Source organism: Rattus norvegicus, chromosome 12, assembly GCF_036323735.1.
Source record: "Rattus norvegicus strain BN/NHsdMcwi chromosome 12, GRCr8, whole genome shotgun sequence".
Taxonomy (NCBI): domain Eukaryota; kingdom Metazoa; phylum Chordata; class Mammalia; order Rodentia; family Muridae; genus Rattus; species Rattus norvegicus.
In genome coordinates, this window is record NC_086030.1 from 14125852 (window position 1) to 14142617 (window position 16766).

Below are 16766 nucleotides of genomic sequence, written 5' to 3' on the forward strand. Positions count from 1 at the left end.
AGATCTGTATGATAAGATCTTCAAGTCTCTGAAGAAAAAAATTGAAGATCTCAGAAGATGGAAAGACCTCCCATGCTCATGTAGGGGTAGAATTAATACAGTAAAAAGGACCATTTTACTAAAAGCAATCTACAGATTCAATGTAACGCCCATTAAAATTCCAATTCAGTTCTTCATAGAGTTTGAAAGAACAATTTTCCAATTCATTTGAAATAACCAAAAACTTAGGATATCTAAAACTATCCTCAACAATAAAAGAATTTCAGGGGAAATCACCATCCCTGATCTCAAGCAGTGTTACAGAGCAATAATGATAAAAACTGTACAGTATTGGTATAGAGACAGTCAGATAGACCAGTGGAATAGAATTGAAGACCCAGAAATGAACACACACACCTATGGTCACTTGATTTTTGACAAAGGAGCCAAAACCATCCAAAAAGATAGCATTTTCAGTAAATGGTGCTGGTTCAACTGGAGGTCAGCACATAGAAGAATGTAAATCTATCCATGCTATCACCCTGTTCAAAGCTTACGTCCAAGTGGATCAAGGACCTCCACATCAAACCAGATATACTCAAACTTTTAGAAGAAAAAGTGGGAAAGTGCCTGAAACAAAGGGGCACTAAGGAAAATTTCCTGAAAAAAAAAACACCAATGGCTTATGCTCTAAGAGTAAAAAAATGACAAATGGGATTTCATCAAACTACAAAGCTTCCATAAGGCAATGGACATTGTCATTAGGACAAAACAGCAACCAACAGATTGCGAAAAGATCTTTAACTATCCTACATCTGATAGAGGGCTAATATCCAATATATACAAAGAACTCAAGAAGTTAGACTCCAGAGAGCCAAAAACCCTAATAAAAATGGGGTACAGAGCTAAACAAAACATTCTCAGCTGAGTCATATCAAATGGCTGAGAAATACCTAAAGAAATGTTCAACATCCTTAGTCATCAGGGAAGTCCATATTAAAATAACCCTGGGAGTCCACCTCACACTAGTCAGAATGGCTAAGAACAAAAACTCAGGTAATAACAGATGCTGATGAGGATGTGGAGAAAGACAACACTCCTCCATTGTTGGTGGAATTCAAAACTGGTACAACTACTCTGGAAGTCAGTCTACAAATTCCTCAGAAAATTGGACATAGTACATTCAGAGGGCCCAGGTATACCACTCCTGGTTATATACCAAAAAGATGTTCCAATGTAGTACGAGGACACATACTCAACTACGTACATAGCAGCTTTATTTATAGTAGCCAGAAGCTAATAAGAACCAGATGTTCTTCAACAGAGGAATGGATACAGAAAATGTGGTACATCTACACAATGGGGTTCAACTCAGCTGTCAAAAACAATGACTTCATGAAATACATAGGCAAACAGACGGAACTAGAAAATACAGTCCTAAGTGAAGTAACCCAATCACAAAAGAATCACACATGGTATGGACTCACTGATAAGTGAATATTATCCCAAAAGCTCTAATTAACCAAGATATAATCTGCAGACCACATGAAGCTAAAGAAGAAGGACAACCAAAGTGCGGATTCTTCTGTCCTTCTTAGAAGGGGAAACAAAAACATTCATAGGAGGAAATATGGAGACAAAATTTGGAGGAGAGACTGAAGGAATGGTCATACAGAGCCAGCCCCAACTCGGTAATCCAGCTCATATATATACAGTCACCAAAGAGACACAATATTGCTGATGCCAGAAGTATATGCTGACAGGAGCCTGATGTAGCTGTCTCCTGAAAGTCTGAGCCAGAGCATAAAAATACAAAGGCAAATGTGCTGCTGTAAAATTGTAAAAAAAAATCTGCCTTTTATCCCACACTAGATCCAGCACCATAGTGCCCCAAGTTATCTTGTAGATATCTTCATCTCAGTCAGCAAAGCATGTCACATGCTTTGCTCCATCCCATAGCACACTACTAAAGGCTACTTTCTGAGCCCGGCAATATTCTCTCTATCCGTCTAGTTTTATTTCTGATTCTCCCTTATTCAGATTTCCATCTTCCTCTTAATATATATGAAAACCTCATGTCATGGGATCATGTTCACAGGACTGGAATGTGATTTGCACAATACTGGATAAGCAAAGTAATCATTACTCTCACACACCTGTGAACCATGTAAGCTACAATAACTACCTACCCAAAAGACATGCCCAATGGAGCAGTGTTAAGGCACTGTGGCACAGATGTTATGGTAGTAACGAATAATTTCTAAACTGTATTTAAGGTCCACTCCATGAGATGGAATCAATAACAGATACTGGCTATGAGGCCACAAACCTAAAACTTTGTATGTCATGAATTCTAGGAGAAAATCTACTACTATTAAGCTCTAAATGGATGTAGCAATAAAAAAGATTCCTGATAATATAGTGCTATATCCACTCACCCTCACTAGAGAAATTTCTTTATTCAAAAGTCAAGAGTTAACAAGAAAACCTAAAACTTGTGAAGATAAAAACATTTTAAAATGCTCAATTCTAACTAGGTAGGCGGTCTATAAAATAAGACTCCCCTCAAAGCTCAAGGATCTATATAAAATGAAAAGAAAAAAGATTGTGAGAGCCAGAGGTAGTAGATGACTTTAAGGAAATTGCATTTCCAGATGCATCATGCATGCAAGTATGTATATGAAATCACAGACACTATGAAAAAATTCACATGATTGTCACAAACTCAAGACAAAATCCTAGTGGTAACAAGTTAAAAGTCCTCCCTCGGGGTTGGGGATCTAGCTCAGTGGTAGAGCACTTGCCTAGCAAGCACAAGGCCCTGGGTTCGGTCCCCAGCTCTGAAAAAAAGGTCCTCCCTCTAGCCAAGGACTCATTGTAAGCTGAGACCTCTTGAGAGACGAAAGGTCAGTTTTTTATGTGGGGTGATACTAGGTCCACTTCAGGGTAGGACTCACACAAGGAAGAAATATCCAATGCAAACTAGACTCCATATTTTTTGTTTTGTTTTGAAACACTGTGAGAAAATATAAAGTAGGGTGGGAAAGAAGATGGGATAGAATCTGGAAAGATTCAGAGGAAAGGAATTAATATGATCAAAATACGTTCAATAAAGCTCACAAAGAATATTTTAAAACATGTTTAAATAGGATTTTTAAAGAGATATTTAAGGATGCTTTCCACGTAGCATTTATTCTAGAATATTCCAAATAAAACATCTGATACCAAATCTACAAATAGAGTCACTACAATAGTTCACCTTTACATCATAATATTATTGATAAAATTACAGAGACATGTTTACTATCAAAAAAGCTCTAAAGAAACTAACAGACATAACCGAATGTGGATGAAGATGGTCCCATGAGAATTTCCTGTTCTGTCACAGACTTGTCATCTCCTGTTTATTAGATGGTACTTTGTATAGACACTGAGAAAGATCAATAAATGTGCTGAATCTTTAACCAGGCATCAAGACCAGTCAATTAAGCCCCAGTTTTATCTGGAATTCATTCATGAAATAAATTTAAAAGGTTCAATGTTCTTAGACACTGCCTTTGTGAGGAGCCCAATAAAATTCCTTCAGGGAAAGTCATGCTCCAGTTATGACTGCATCCCATGGCACAACCTTAAGAACAATGGCTTTTTCTGGTTCAAGAATTGCTTGTATACTCAATTTCAGAGGTATCTGCAATGGGGAAGAAAAATATTGAGAAGCAATGATGGAACCAACAAGAAACCTGGATTAAAGTAAAAAAATAAATGAATAGTGTTGGGCTAGAGAGATGGCTCAGAGGTTAATAGCACTGACTGCTCTTCCAGAGTTCCTGAGCTCAATTCCCAGCAACCGCATAGTGTATCACAACCATCTGTAATGAGATCTGATGTCCTCTTCTTGTATGTCTGAAGGTAATGACAGTATAGTCATACACATAAAATAAATAAATACTAAAAATGTGTTAGGGATAATAATGCTTCGCACAACCAGAAAGCTACATTTATTATCATGTATTGTGACATTATTTCTCTCTTATTCTAAAAGCTTTGTCAATTAGATGTTGAGCTTGCATTTAAATGTTCATTATTTAAAATGGTAATTGAAAATCTATTGTATTCAGGACTTGAGACAAACTCATGCTTGTTTATATTACTTATGTTCTATGCTGATGTAGAGTAAAACATGTTTAATATTTTTAATCTTATTCTTAGTTATTATGTCATATTATTTTTTAAGTCATGAAAAGTTATTTTTAGTTTTGAAACTTGCAAGATAACCATGAGAAGAAACGTTTCAACTCTCTTAACAATACCCGATTCCCAGATCATATCTAACCACTACACTTCAGTATATTCAGGGATAGTTTTCTTGCTTTTCTAGCATCTACTCTTGGCTTCCAAGGGTATGAATAATGGGAAACTCTAATTCTACAGGACTTTCCAATAATGATTCAGCCTCATGCTCTTCAGTGATGAATGGAGAATGGGGAAATCTTCTAGTCAAAGGAAAAGAAATAGGAACAAAGCTGTCATGGAGACAGAGGAGTGTCAAATGTAAAAGGACTGTAGCTTGAAAGAGTGTCTGCCTCATGCCAGATGTGCCATTTCTCTCAAAGTAGAACCATGTTTTATCTATCTAAATCTTTGTACATAATTTAAATGCTTTAGTGAAAAAGTACTACATTAAGTGAAGGTGTGTGTGGATAAAGCTATACAACTTCCTGTAGGAACAGATCAAAGAATAAATATATCTGTCTCTCAGTCCAAAAAAAATCATTAATATACAGAAGCCACACTCTAAATACACCAATCCTATACTATTTACCCATCCCTTTACATGAAACAAGAAGAGGTTATTCAGGAAAATGCAATGTAAATGCTTTTTCCAAATGTCTTATTTTACCCTTTTATAATGTTCAGTACCACATACATGATTTTGATGGAGGTATACAAAAAAGTTATACATATAATATTTACATACATGGTACTGTTAATTTGTAATTGATGCTTTTAAGAACAAAAATTATAACTGTAGGTCATGCTTTCCAACATTTGTGAAAAGTTCTTAATGTGAAAACTCTCCTCAAAAACAATTTGGAGTTGATGGAAGGAATAATACGAGGTGATATACAAAATAGGGGAGATACACTTCAATACTGAGAGAAGAAATATTGTTTTAAAACTGGAGGTTTTAATGACACATATGTTGTGAAGATACCCTGTATGAGACAAAATTGAAACATGGAGTAAATCAGGACATAAAACTCTAAGAGAAAGATTCATTTGGAGAGTAAACAGGAACAAGAAGTATGAGGGTAGAATAAGAAGGGGAATAAAGCTACATAGTTTATAGAAATATGACAAATACCTATTTTCTAGAGCAGAACCCCTGTAAAATGAGCTGGAATTACAAAGATGTTCCATAAGGTTGAAATTCATCATAACATTTAACTTTTAAAAGACTTATAGTTTACGTATAGGAGTGTTTGCCTGCAAATTGCATATATGCGACAAGTGGGAAGTCTCAAGATAAGACAAAGTGGGCCAGAAGAGACCCTGGAAATAGACTTACAAATGGTTGTGAGCCACCATGTGGGTACTAGAAAATAAACTCAAGTTCTTTTAAAGGGTAGTAAGTGTTCTTAATGAGATTCATCTTGTGAGACACAAAAAAATGGCTTTGAAAATAATGATTCTCAACTTGGCATGACATGGGAAATCAGAGATGAGCTTTTAAAGCCACACTCTGAGTAAGTTGTATCATAATTTCAAAAAAACCTGACATGTTGAGTTTCTGGTTTCTTTTTGAGATATATGGCCCATGCTGGCTTCAAATCCACTAAATGACCAATGATTTCTTGAAATTCTGATCCACAGGCCTCTAACTCCTGACTACGGGCATGATAGGTATGTACAGCTTGTTCAAGTAGTTCCGGGGATTAGAACCAGACATTTGTACATGATAAGTAAGCATTTTGTCAACTGAGAAACATCTCAGACACAATGTATGAGTTTTAAAACTGTTAAAACTCTTCTGTAATTTTAATCTACATTCACTGGTTGAAAAGACTATGAAAAAGGGGTTTCTTCGAGCTCTGAAAGATGAGTAGTGCAACATGCAACCAACATTGAAGTTTTAAGCATTGCACCTCTGAATGTCACATGACATATCAATCTCCAAAGGACATGACTAAAATTTCAAACAAAATTCTGTCCCATTGGCGTTCACTGACTCTTTGTAATACTAAGTTCTAGTCTATACATACGTACAACAAAAGGCTCCTTAGTTAATACCTGGATACCAATAGATTATTTGTCCAGAGAACAAATTATTAAACCTCAAACATGCAATATCATTTTTATACACAGAACCTTCAGTTGGAAGAATTCCTACCATAAAACACTATTTGTAGAAACAGTTTTTCTCTCACCTGTGTTTCCTTACAAGGCTGAAAGGAGAAGTTTTGCAGAACTTTAGTGAGAGCGAGTTTCATATTCATGAGAGCAAACCTCATGCCAATGCAGTTCCTGGGTCCATGTCCAAAGGGCAGAAATACATAAGGATCAATGCTGCCCTTGTTCTCCTTGCTGAACCTGGAGACATAAAAATAGTAGACAAGTTGATATAGGATAAAAGCATAAGAGCTACACATGTGAAGTTGCCTCTTAACATCTAATCAGAACGCACAGGGTGTTTGGGAAATGTCTATTGAACCTCTGCTTCAGGTAATTGGCTCTGGGAATTTTACCATAAAGTTCCTTTTCATTTCCCTTACCTTATAAGAGTCTCCATATGGTTGAGATAAGATAAATGCTGCTTTTTAAAAAATGCATCTTTGTGACTTCACACAGTAGTGTAATACTGGTATTATGGGGTAGGGGAGACCGAGTATTTTCTGATTCAATGGAGAGTCAACTCAGTCATGACATTAATGCCTAGCTTTGAAAATCAGGTAAAAAACCAATGGGTGCAAACATCATAGATGAGAATGTAGTGCTCTTCTTTTGCTAAGAGACATGGCACCAAAATGCCTTCTAAATATTTATCTTTACACACAAAAATTAGTGATGATATAAGCCTTGGTCAGAAAAGCTTCAGTTTGCAGTGGGATACAGTGAACACAGAAACTTATGGCTGGTTACATTGCTGAGAAGTGGTGGTGGAGTTCTCAGTGCCTGCAAAGCTCAGGAAACATCACAGAAGAAGGGGCAGAAAAATTGCAAGAACTAGGGCATGAAATGAGTGTTGTGAAATATTGTCTTCTGGCCATGATACTTCTATTGTACTCATGAGCACTCAGGAGCTGTGGATAACTACTACAAGACTAGACACATCATCATTCCATCGTGGGAGGGAATGGAACCCATGAGATACCACCTCCCTTGGGAGCTATTGACAATAAACACTTGGTGGACAAGGGGGTTTTTCTTCAATGGTGCACCTACTGGTGACTTGACCATTCTCCAGTATTTAACTCCCACACATATGCTTATGCAAGCAACCATATGTAAACTCAAAAGTCACAAAAAACACATTAAAAACAGTAGGAAGACTGATTGAAGATAGAAAGGTATTCCACATGAATGGGAGGGAGAAGAGACAAGGAAAAGTAAGCTAAAACACACCAGAATCCATTATCCATTCATGTGATTGTCAAAAAAAATAGAAATGAACTAGAAAGCAAATACATTTTTAAACAATAAAAATTCATTTAGGTGGGTGCTCTGTTCTAACTCTGAAAAGCACATTTCATTTCCACTACAGAAAAAGTGGGTTCCTGCCTCATAATCCAGTTGGTCATTAATTACTTTAGGAAGAAAGAGGAAAACATTCTGCATTTAATTGGTCTTATTTTCTTCCCATCTCACATCCCCTCTCCCCTCTTTTCTTTGATCTCACTATCACTTGGTGCCTGGAAGTTGCTCAATCAGTGAAGGGTCTACTATGTAAGCCTGATGATGAGAGTTCACATACAAATCATTTATGAAGCCATACACAGTGGCGCCCATCTATAATCCCAGTAGCAGGTAGACTGAGACAAGACATGCCTGGTGATCACTGGCTAGAGTTACTCACAGAATGCTAATGAATGTCAAATCATATTATATCTTCTTCCGATAAGAGACATCATACCATACACAGGCCTGCATAGTGCAGAGTGGGTTCCTGCTTAGGGGGTTCTGGTACCTTTCTGGATGAAATTCCTCAGGCTCCGTCCAGTGCTGTGGGTCACGTTGAAGAGGATATGTTGGAATCATCACTACAGACCCTTTGGGTATAAACACACCACCAAGTTCTATGTCTTTTTTACAGACTCTCTCAAGTCTATTACCAACTGGATACAATCTGAGGGTTTCATTCAACACCATATCCAGGTATTCCATTTCCATCACAATATCATAGGTAGGAGGTGCCTGAGAAGAAAGAAAAAGATTTATGCTGAGATTTTAGAGTAACTTTCAACTGTGTCTAGTGTTGAACTCTCAGTAGGCCCAAAGTCAAGCTCAGCAGTTCAAAGGACCTTAGTTAGTACTTGCAATGAAATGTAAAGGGTTTTTTAATTGTTTTATTTTATATATGTAGGTGTTTTATTTATGTATGTTTATGTACACCATATTAGTACAGTGCCCACAGAAGCCAAAATAGGGCATCAGATTTATTGAACTAGAGTTAAAGCAGTTGAGACCGGCCAATTTCATGCTAGTACTCAAATATGAATAGATACTATGGAGGAGTTGCCAGTGCTCTTAACCATTGTGCCGTCTATCAAGCTCCTTACAAAGTAGAATGACTATCACTTGGTGCCTTGAAGATGCTCAATTAGTGAAGGTTCTAGTATGTAAACCTGAAGATGAGAGTTCACATACAAATCATTTATGAAACCAGACACAGTGGCACCCAACTATAATCCCAGCAACAGGTAGACTGAGACAGGACATGCCTAGTGCTCATTGGCTAGACAACTTAACCCAATCAATAAGGTCCATCTTTGGTAAAAGAACATATATCATAAAACATGGCGGAGAGTGATTTAGAAATATGCACAATGTAGGTCTATGACCTATGTGCGCGTGCACGCAGACACACACACACATACACAAACACACACGTGCATTCATTTGCATACAAACATACATACACACAAATGAGAGAGAGAGAGAGAGAGAGAGAGAGAGAGAGAGAGAGAGAGAGATGAGTTTGGCTCATAATGTAAACACCAAGACTTACAATTTGGCTTCTTCTCCTATAAACATATAGTGAGAATCATGGCAGAGAGATGAGTCAACCCATGCCCCTTAATCAAAGCCAAGACTTGCCCCTCTCTGTGCACAGCTGGGACACAGTAGAACAAGAGGTATCATTGAACCATGCAGAGAGCTGTATATCTTTACTCTTACATTGGTTGGTGATACTTGGTCCTCTTCTGGTCCTAGATAACAGATACACCAGGCCAAGCCCTTTGCCTGAACAAATCCTTCTGTTGCTATGAAAGGATTTATTGACCATTTCTGCTTCTGTGGCCCTTTCATGATAATTATTAAATTGTGCTGGGAAAAATCAGTGATTGTGCTCTGCTTAAAAATTATCAAGGGCTGCTGAGATATTTCAATGAGCAAAGGCACCTGCCCCAGAACCTACTGACCTGATTTGGAACTTGAAATCTCATGTAGTAAAAAGAGAGAACAAATTACTTCAAGTTGTTCTTTGATATCCACACACATGCCTCAGCATATATGCTCACATATGTATATAAACTCATACATGTACATAAGTATGTACATAAATATGTAGGCATGTACATCATACATACATACATACATACATACATATGTACATACAGATAAATACATAAAAAAGTTTCACCTGAATTTGAAAGATGGCTAAGTGGCATGAATCCTTACACTCATACTCATTCACAGATACATTTACAAACACACACACACTCACACAAAACAGTTACACACCCCACACACAAAACATACACACACTAAACCTCACTCACGTACTCTGTCTCTGTCTTTGTCTCATTCTCTGTTTCTCTCTCTGTGTGTTTCTCTCTCTCTGTTTCTCTCTGTCTCTCTGTCTCTCCATCTCTCTCTCACACACACAGAGAGAGACAGAGACAGAGACAGAGAGAGACAGAGAGAGACAGAGAGAGACAGAGAGAGAGACAGAGAAAACACTGCAGGTGACAAGAATGTGTCTTTGTTGAGGCTTCTCCTTTTACCTCCTACATAAACCTCTTACCTTATTAGGCAGGGCCCCATCAATCTCCTCTTGCAGTTTCTTCTGGATGTCAGGGTAAGTTGCCAGTGAATACAAGACAAAGGAAAGTGTGCTGCTGGTGATTTCATAGCCAGCAAAAATAAAGGTAACTGACTGGGCTATGATTTCAACATCAGACAGGGCTGGGAGTAAAAAAACATCTCAGGTAAGCCATGATAGGATGGACCATCACAGGGGGCATGAGGAGAAAATCATAGGTCATGTCAGGAGGGACCATCACAGAGGAGATGAAGAGAAAATCAAATGAGCCCACATTTTTAGAGAGACTATGGAGATGTCATTCAAGCACTCTGAGACTATCATCATTGTGACAGACTTGTGACACATCCAGAAAAGGAGAATGCTTCAGGCAGGTTGTCCCAATGTTTCTGGTGTTCCTTGGCATCCTAGTAGGCAGCTTCAAGACATAGATTTCTTGTTTATAAGTTTACTTTTATTTATGAGCATTTCTGAAATCTTGAGGGCAGGTGGCACCATGTAGCAAGGGTACTATGTATGTGTGGAGGGTGCCCATGAAGGCCAAAAAAGGCACTAAAGGCAATAAAGATAGAGTTACAGACAGTTGTCCATCTTTTACTATAAATTTTGTGATTATGTTGTTGGTAAATTCTTTCTCCCAATTAGTGTAAGTCCTTACTACTAAACTGAAACTGGACTGTAAATCCATAATCAGTGGCTATTTTTTAAATTAATATATATTTCACAATCAAAAATGAAACAGAAAGTGTAAAGACATGCAGTTCACAGATGGTGGTATGAAGCCATGGGTTCAGTCCCCAGCACTTTATACATCAGACCTGGTTATGTTTGTGTTCTGGGTTTCACAGGAAGAATGACTGGAGAGAAGAGAGCCAGTGATGGAAGAATTTTGCTTCTCAGCAGCAAGGAATCAGCCGTGTAGGACTGAACACTGACAGCTTCCTAGAAGCTATTTTTATTTTTACACAAAAGCCAAGTCTAGCAAGTCAATTTCCACATACCGAAACCTCCTATGTGGTAGTGGGCTTGTCTTGAAAGACTTAAGCAATTGCCAGCCATAGGATACTGCCTGGTTTGGCCGGTATGCCTCCACATGAAGTTCTACAAAGACTCTGGGAATACTTCGAAAGAACATCATAAAATCTCAGATAACAATCACTGACAGAAGGCTACTTCAAAGCTGAGATGCCATCACTCCAGATCCATGCCAAACACAGTGGTTCTGCTAAAACTCTGGTGTATAGTACCACATGCCGGCAGTCTCAGAAGTTAAAGGTCATTCTCAGGTACATCATGAATGTGGGTCAGCCTAGGCTACATGGACCGTGTGGCAAAAGGTGGAGGAGATATAGAAGAATTTGAAGTTAGCTGTTCACATGAAAGGGTTTCAAATGGGCAAACAGGAGATAACTCAAAACACAGATTACTTGGTGACTTTTAACAGTAAACTTGGGGATCCAAAAGATGACACTGCTGCATATAAGCAAGTGAGTCTATGGGAAATAATCAAATAGGTAAAAAATGGCAGACTCCCTTTCCTTGTCTCAAAGAAATAAGACAGAAAGGGATTGAGCAAGATACTACATGCTTCCATCTGTTATATGTACACACACTTAGCATGTGCATACAAGTACATACCCCTGCACATGCATGTACTGCACAAAGAACATAAAAACCTTAAAGTGTTTTTATGGTTTTTCAAGATAGGGGTTTTCTGTGTAGCACTGCCTGTCCTGGCATCTATGATGTAGACCAGACAGCCCTTCAACAAACAGAGATCCACCTGCCTCTGCCTCCCAAGTGCTAGGATTAAAGGCATGCTCCAGCGCTGCCCAGCTATGAGTGATTTTTAAATACATGAAAGAATGAACAGAACCAGTAAATGTGTACAAAGAGGTTTTTCCCATAAGCTACTTAAACATCACACAAATGAAAAGTAAATCTTTACCATGGATTATGGTAGAAAAAAACATGTCCACTAAGGGTTCCCAGAGAGCTTCTGCACCGTTGGGCTACATGTCCCCTGACTGGTTGTTTAGATACAGATGTCTAGACAGAGCTCTGAGACTGTGCTGGGAAAGATACAAACAACACCTGTGCTCAAGCAGGTAACGCAGAGACCATTGGAGACATCCATTATGACCATGCTTTATGTTAAGAGCAAACTTTTGCCCATGTGTACCCAGAAAATAACAAGTTGATAATAGCCACGGCTGTTTTTTGGCAGAGGTACTCCTCCAATGAGAAAACCCCCTGTGTGACCCACCCACTCCCCAAGAGCTTCCTCAACAGCAGGAACCCTCTACCTAGGAAAGCTTGTGTATACATTTTCTGGGTAACCCACCCACTCCTCAAGAGCTGCTTTGTTCATAAAATGGTAAAGGGCTTCCCTACCTTTATGAGACACTTCGTCTTTGGAATTATTATGAGCGTTCAGCATCAGCTGGAGAAAATCCACTCGGTGCTAGAAGCAAAAAGAGAAGTTGCATAACTGGAAGGTTAAGGGTAAGCCAGAGGTCAGAGGTGGATCAGAAGTGCAGAACCTTAATTCTCTCACTTCTGAGAACATGGTTCCCTTAAATTCAAAACTGGCTACGATTGCTTGAGTCACCAAGGAACAAAAGCAAAAGTGGATAAATAGGAAGAATTAGCTTCCCACTAACCACATTGACAGAAAATTACAGTAGACACAATCTTAAACAATCACTTTTATTCTTTGAAAATGTTCTTGAAGGCAAGGAAAACAATAGTTCCTTTTTAATAATTTGTATTTGTTATTGGAGAGTTTCATACATGTACACAATCAAATATGGTCATCTCCACCCCACTTCCTTCTATATCACCTGTAACATTTCATCTACCATAATCCATGCCCTATTCTTAATTACCCACTAAATCCAACTAGTGATGTGCACACATACATTGCTGTAGGGCCATCCACTGCCACATGGGAAACCTATCAGTGTCCACACCTTCCCTCCACAGCTATAAACTGCCAATTGTTCCTCAGCAAAGGTCAGGACTTAGAGAGATCCTGTCCCATCTATTCTTGAGTTTTGACAGTCTTGATCATGTTCAGGTCTTATACCATGTCAATTATTTTTCATTCCTTATGCAGGATATTCTAGTTTTTTTTCGTATTGTTAAGGATTAATTCCTGGCTTATTATCAATCATTTTTTAAAAATCCAACTTTTTCCTCAGAAAATATATTCTTTCTCTCTGTGTGTAAATCTAGTCTTTTCTACCTGCCATTAACACAAGCTAAAATGTTCACACCCCAACATGTTATTAAAGTATGACCCTCTCATAAAACCAACACGTACTACCTTATGCTTAGAATCCAGACGGGTTTCCTTCATTCTGTACACAAATTTTTGTAAAAATGCTATTGAATCTTTTGGGAACATGCAGATATTTAACATCTCATATATTGGGGTGAGGAATGGAAAGAGTGCTGGAAAAAACAGATAAGTTTTAATGGAAATGCAAGTTTCATTTAAATAAGTCATAAACCAATACCAAAAATAAGTCACCAAAGTATCAGTAAGAAGTCATGTATCCATGACCTTGCTCACACTGAGTCAGCACTATATTTCTGCTTCCACACTTTGGAGTAGCCTTAAGTTTAACTCTGTCCCTGGAGTTTATGTGGATTCACATAGAAAATACAAGGGCCATTAAGATGGCTGAACAGCTAAATATTTCTACAGAAAAAGTTAGCAACCTGTGTTCGATCCCACTGTATGAAAGAAAAGTTGTGCTCTGATCTACACATACCACACAAAAGCCAAATCATACAGGCATTCAAAGAACAGGCAAGACTACACAGAGAAAACTTGTCTGAAAAACCAAACCTCAAAGGCAAGTGAACAAAAAGTAGGAAGAATGAAAAATCACATACTCTCCCTGACTTGCAGATTCTAGCCTATGTGAATAACTGTGTATAAAGGTCTGAGTGTAGGTATCATCTAACACTGAGAAGGAGGCACTAGGATAATATTAGGTGACAAGAATGGAATGTAGGCAAAGGGACACATGAGCTGTGTATGGAAATATATGTGACAGGCAAAGTATTAAAACTCTAAATGACACACCATTTTTAATTGTACCCAGAATATATTTTAATATGGTTAACACTTCCAGAGGAGCCAGTTTTAATTCCCAGTATCCAAGTGGTTGCTCTCAACCACTTGTAACTCCAGTTCAAGGAGTTTCAAGGTCCCCTTATGGTTTCCTTATGAACTTAATGCATGCAGGGAAAAGACACATACACAGAAAATAAAAAGAAATAAATCTTATAAAAATGATAAAGCAATTAAGCTATGCGATTTAAGATCTAACCAGGCAGTGGTGGTGCATTGCTTTAATCCCCCACTCAGAGGCAGGTTGAGGTAGTTGAGTTCAAGACCAGCCTAGTCTACAGAGTGACTTCCAAGCTACTGAGTGATAGACAGAAAAAAACTGACCCAAAAAATAAAGAGAGGTTGGGGGAGGAGATGGAGAGAGCAAGAGAGATGGAGAAGTAGAGGGAGAGGGAGAAGAAGAGGAAGAAGATCTAAAAGGAGACATTCAAACATCAAAGTCCTGCATTTCTGGCATACATTTATACATAGTAGCTACAGCTGCTGTACACAATGTATGTTCAATCTTATATGTTAAAAAGTCAATTACTTTTTAACTCAGCAATGCTGATTTTGAATATAAAATAAAAACAGATATTTAAACATAGCCTTGTATATGAAGGGCCATAGCAGTGAAATTCACGGCAATCATGTAAGACTAACATCAATTACCATCAACAGGGAGTATAATTTGCTCATAGACAGAGGATTTAGTGACATTTGCTGCATTCAACATTGTGCTAAAGGAAAGAGGCCTGTCACAGAGACACATAGTCTATGATCCCACTGATATGAAATGCCCAAAATACATACCTATAGAGGAAGTGAATTGGCGGTTTTTTAGGTCAAGGTTGCTTTAAATTTGCAACGTGACTACAGCATGATTAATATTGGCAATGAGCCTGCTGGCCTTGAGTCGTTCCTGATGCCTAAGAGATCAGAGTATTGAGAATAAGGGACTTTTGAGTACTGCAGCCTAAATGGAGCACCTATATCAAGCACCCCCACCCAGCAAGGCTCAACGAACATCATGAAAGAGGGTGTGGAAATAAAGTCAGAGGCAGGAATGGGGAGTGTGGAATACCATATCTCAGACATGGCATGGTCCTCTCTCAGATCAAGCCAATGATATTGGTCAGCATCCTAGCAGGCATCAGTGATTGAAATCAACTGGTTACCAAAGCAGATAAAAGGACACGAAATTGGAATGAAGATGTATCTTTGTGAGTAAGAAAGTTGGAAGTAAGAGTTCAGAGTGGGTATAATTGAGATGGATCTTATATGTGCATGACCAGGAAACATGGAGAATTCTAGACCCAGAGAGAGCCAAAGTTGTATTTTTAGGAATTTGTATTTATACAAATGAACGAATTCTAAAATAAAACCAGGACTCGAAGGTGCAAAATGTAATCCCTGGCCTCAAGAGTCAGAAATAGAAGTATCAATGAAAGTTCAAGGCCACCCTGGTATATACAGCAATCTTCAGGTCAGCTAGGGCTACACAGTGAGACCCTGAATCAAAGAAAAACAAAGTTCAAAAATAGAATTTATTGGGCTACCTGTCTTTGAATGCACTGAAAATACTCAACTGTGCCTTTAGGGGATGAATACATGGCAGGTGAACTATGTACCACTAGAGCCATTCATTTGGGGAAAGTGAGGAAGGGAAAGGCAGAAATGACAAATATGGCCACAGAAAAGAGAAATGAATTACAAGGCAGAAGAACCATCCACATACCTACTGACAAGAACAATGGATCAAAAAAATCAAATCTTAAGAGCTTCTTGGTTTTCTCCACAAAAGTATCCTTAGGGTTGGTAAGGAAATCAACACTGACTCCAAATGATGTGCTGGTGATCTCATCCATGCTGTAGGCACCAAACACTCTGAGGATACAGAGCAGTTGGAATTTAACATATGCATCAGGGAGTAGGAAAGTATTCATATTCTCGGGAGACAGGTAATGTCACTTCAATATGGACCAAGCCCTTCCCAGCCTACCTGCCCTCTACCCCTGCAAACTTCTTATTGTTATATTTGTACATTTAAAATGTATGTAATGGTACAACAATGCCAAGCAACCAGAGCTTCCAGGGACTAAGCCACTACCTAAAGATTATACATGGACTGACCCTGGACTCTGACCTCATAGGTAGCAATGAATATCCTAGTAAGAGCACCAGTGGAAGGGGAAGCCCTGGGTCCTGCTAAGACTGAACCCCCAGTGAACTAGACTGTTGGGGGGAGGGGGACAATGGGGGGAGGGTGGGGAGGGGAACACCGATAAGAAAGGGGAGGGGGGAGGGGGATGTTTGCCCGGAAACTGGGAAAGGGAATAACACTCGAAATGTATATAAGAAATACTCAAGTTAATAATAATAAAAAAAAGAAATACTCAA

The 16766-nt window shown here is 38.5% G+C and overlaps 2 protein-coding genes across 2 annotated transcripts in view; both read right to left on the minus strand.

Moving 5' to 3' along the window:
• The window catches only part of Hint1l2 (histidine triad nucleotide binding protein 1 like 2), an 865401-nt gene that overhangs the window by 343591 nt on the left and 505044 nt on the right, over window positions 1–16766 (minus strand). The gene's annotated exons all lie outside the window — the stretch shown is intronic.
• Window positions 3530–16244, minus strand: Cyp3a2l1 (cytochrome P450, family 3, subfamily a, polypeptide 2 like 1). The gene is made up of 7 exons (XM_039090090.2): window positions 16105–16244; window positions 13572–13699; window positions 12638–12707; window positions 10226–10386; window positions 8165–8391; window positions 6408–6570; window positions 3530–3667 (listed from the first exon to the last, which is right to left on the minus strand). Exons 1-7 carry the CDS (start codon window positions 16232–16234, stop codon window positions 3572–3574), a joined length of 975 nt encoding a protein of 324 aa, XP_038946018.2. The 5' UTR covers window positions 16235–16244; the 3' UTR covers window positions 3530–3571.

What these genes read in the sequence shown, in the direction of transcription:
- Cyp3a2l1 (XM_039090090.2), bottom strand. Translation starts at nt 16,234, where the DNA reads ATGGATGAGATCACCAGCACATCATTTGGAGTCAGTGTTGATTTCCTT. An exon ending in TCCATTGTTCTTGTCAGTAG is followed by an intron (nt 13,700 to 16,104) that starts GTATGTGGATGG and finishes TGTTTTTTCCAG; the next exon opens with CACTCTTTCCATTCCTCACC. An exon ending in ATGGGGCCCTGCCTAATAAG is followed by an intron (nt 8,392 to 10,225) that starts GTAAGAGGTTTA and finishes CTTTCTTCTCAG; the next exon opens with GCACCTCCTACCTATGATAT.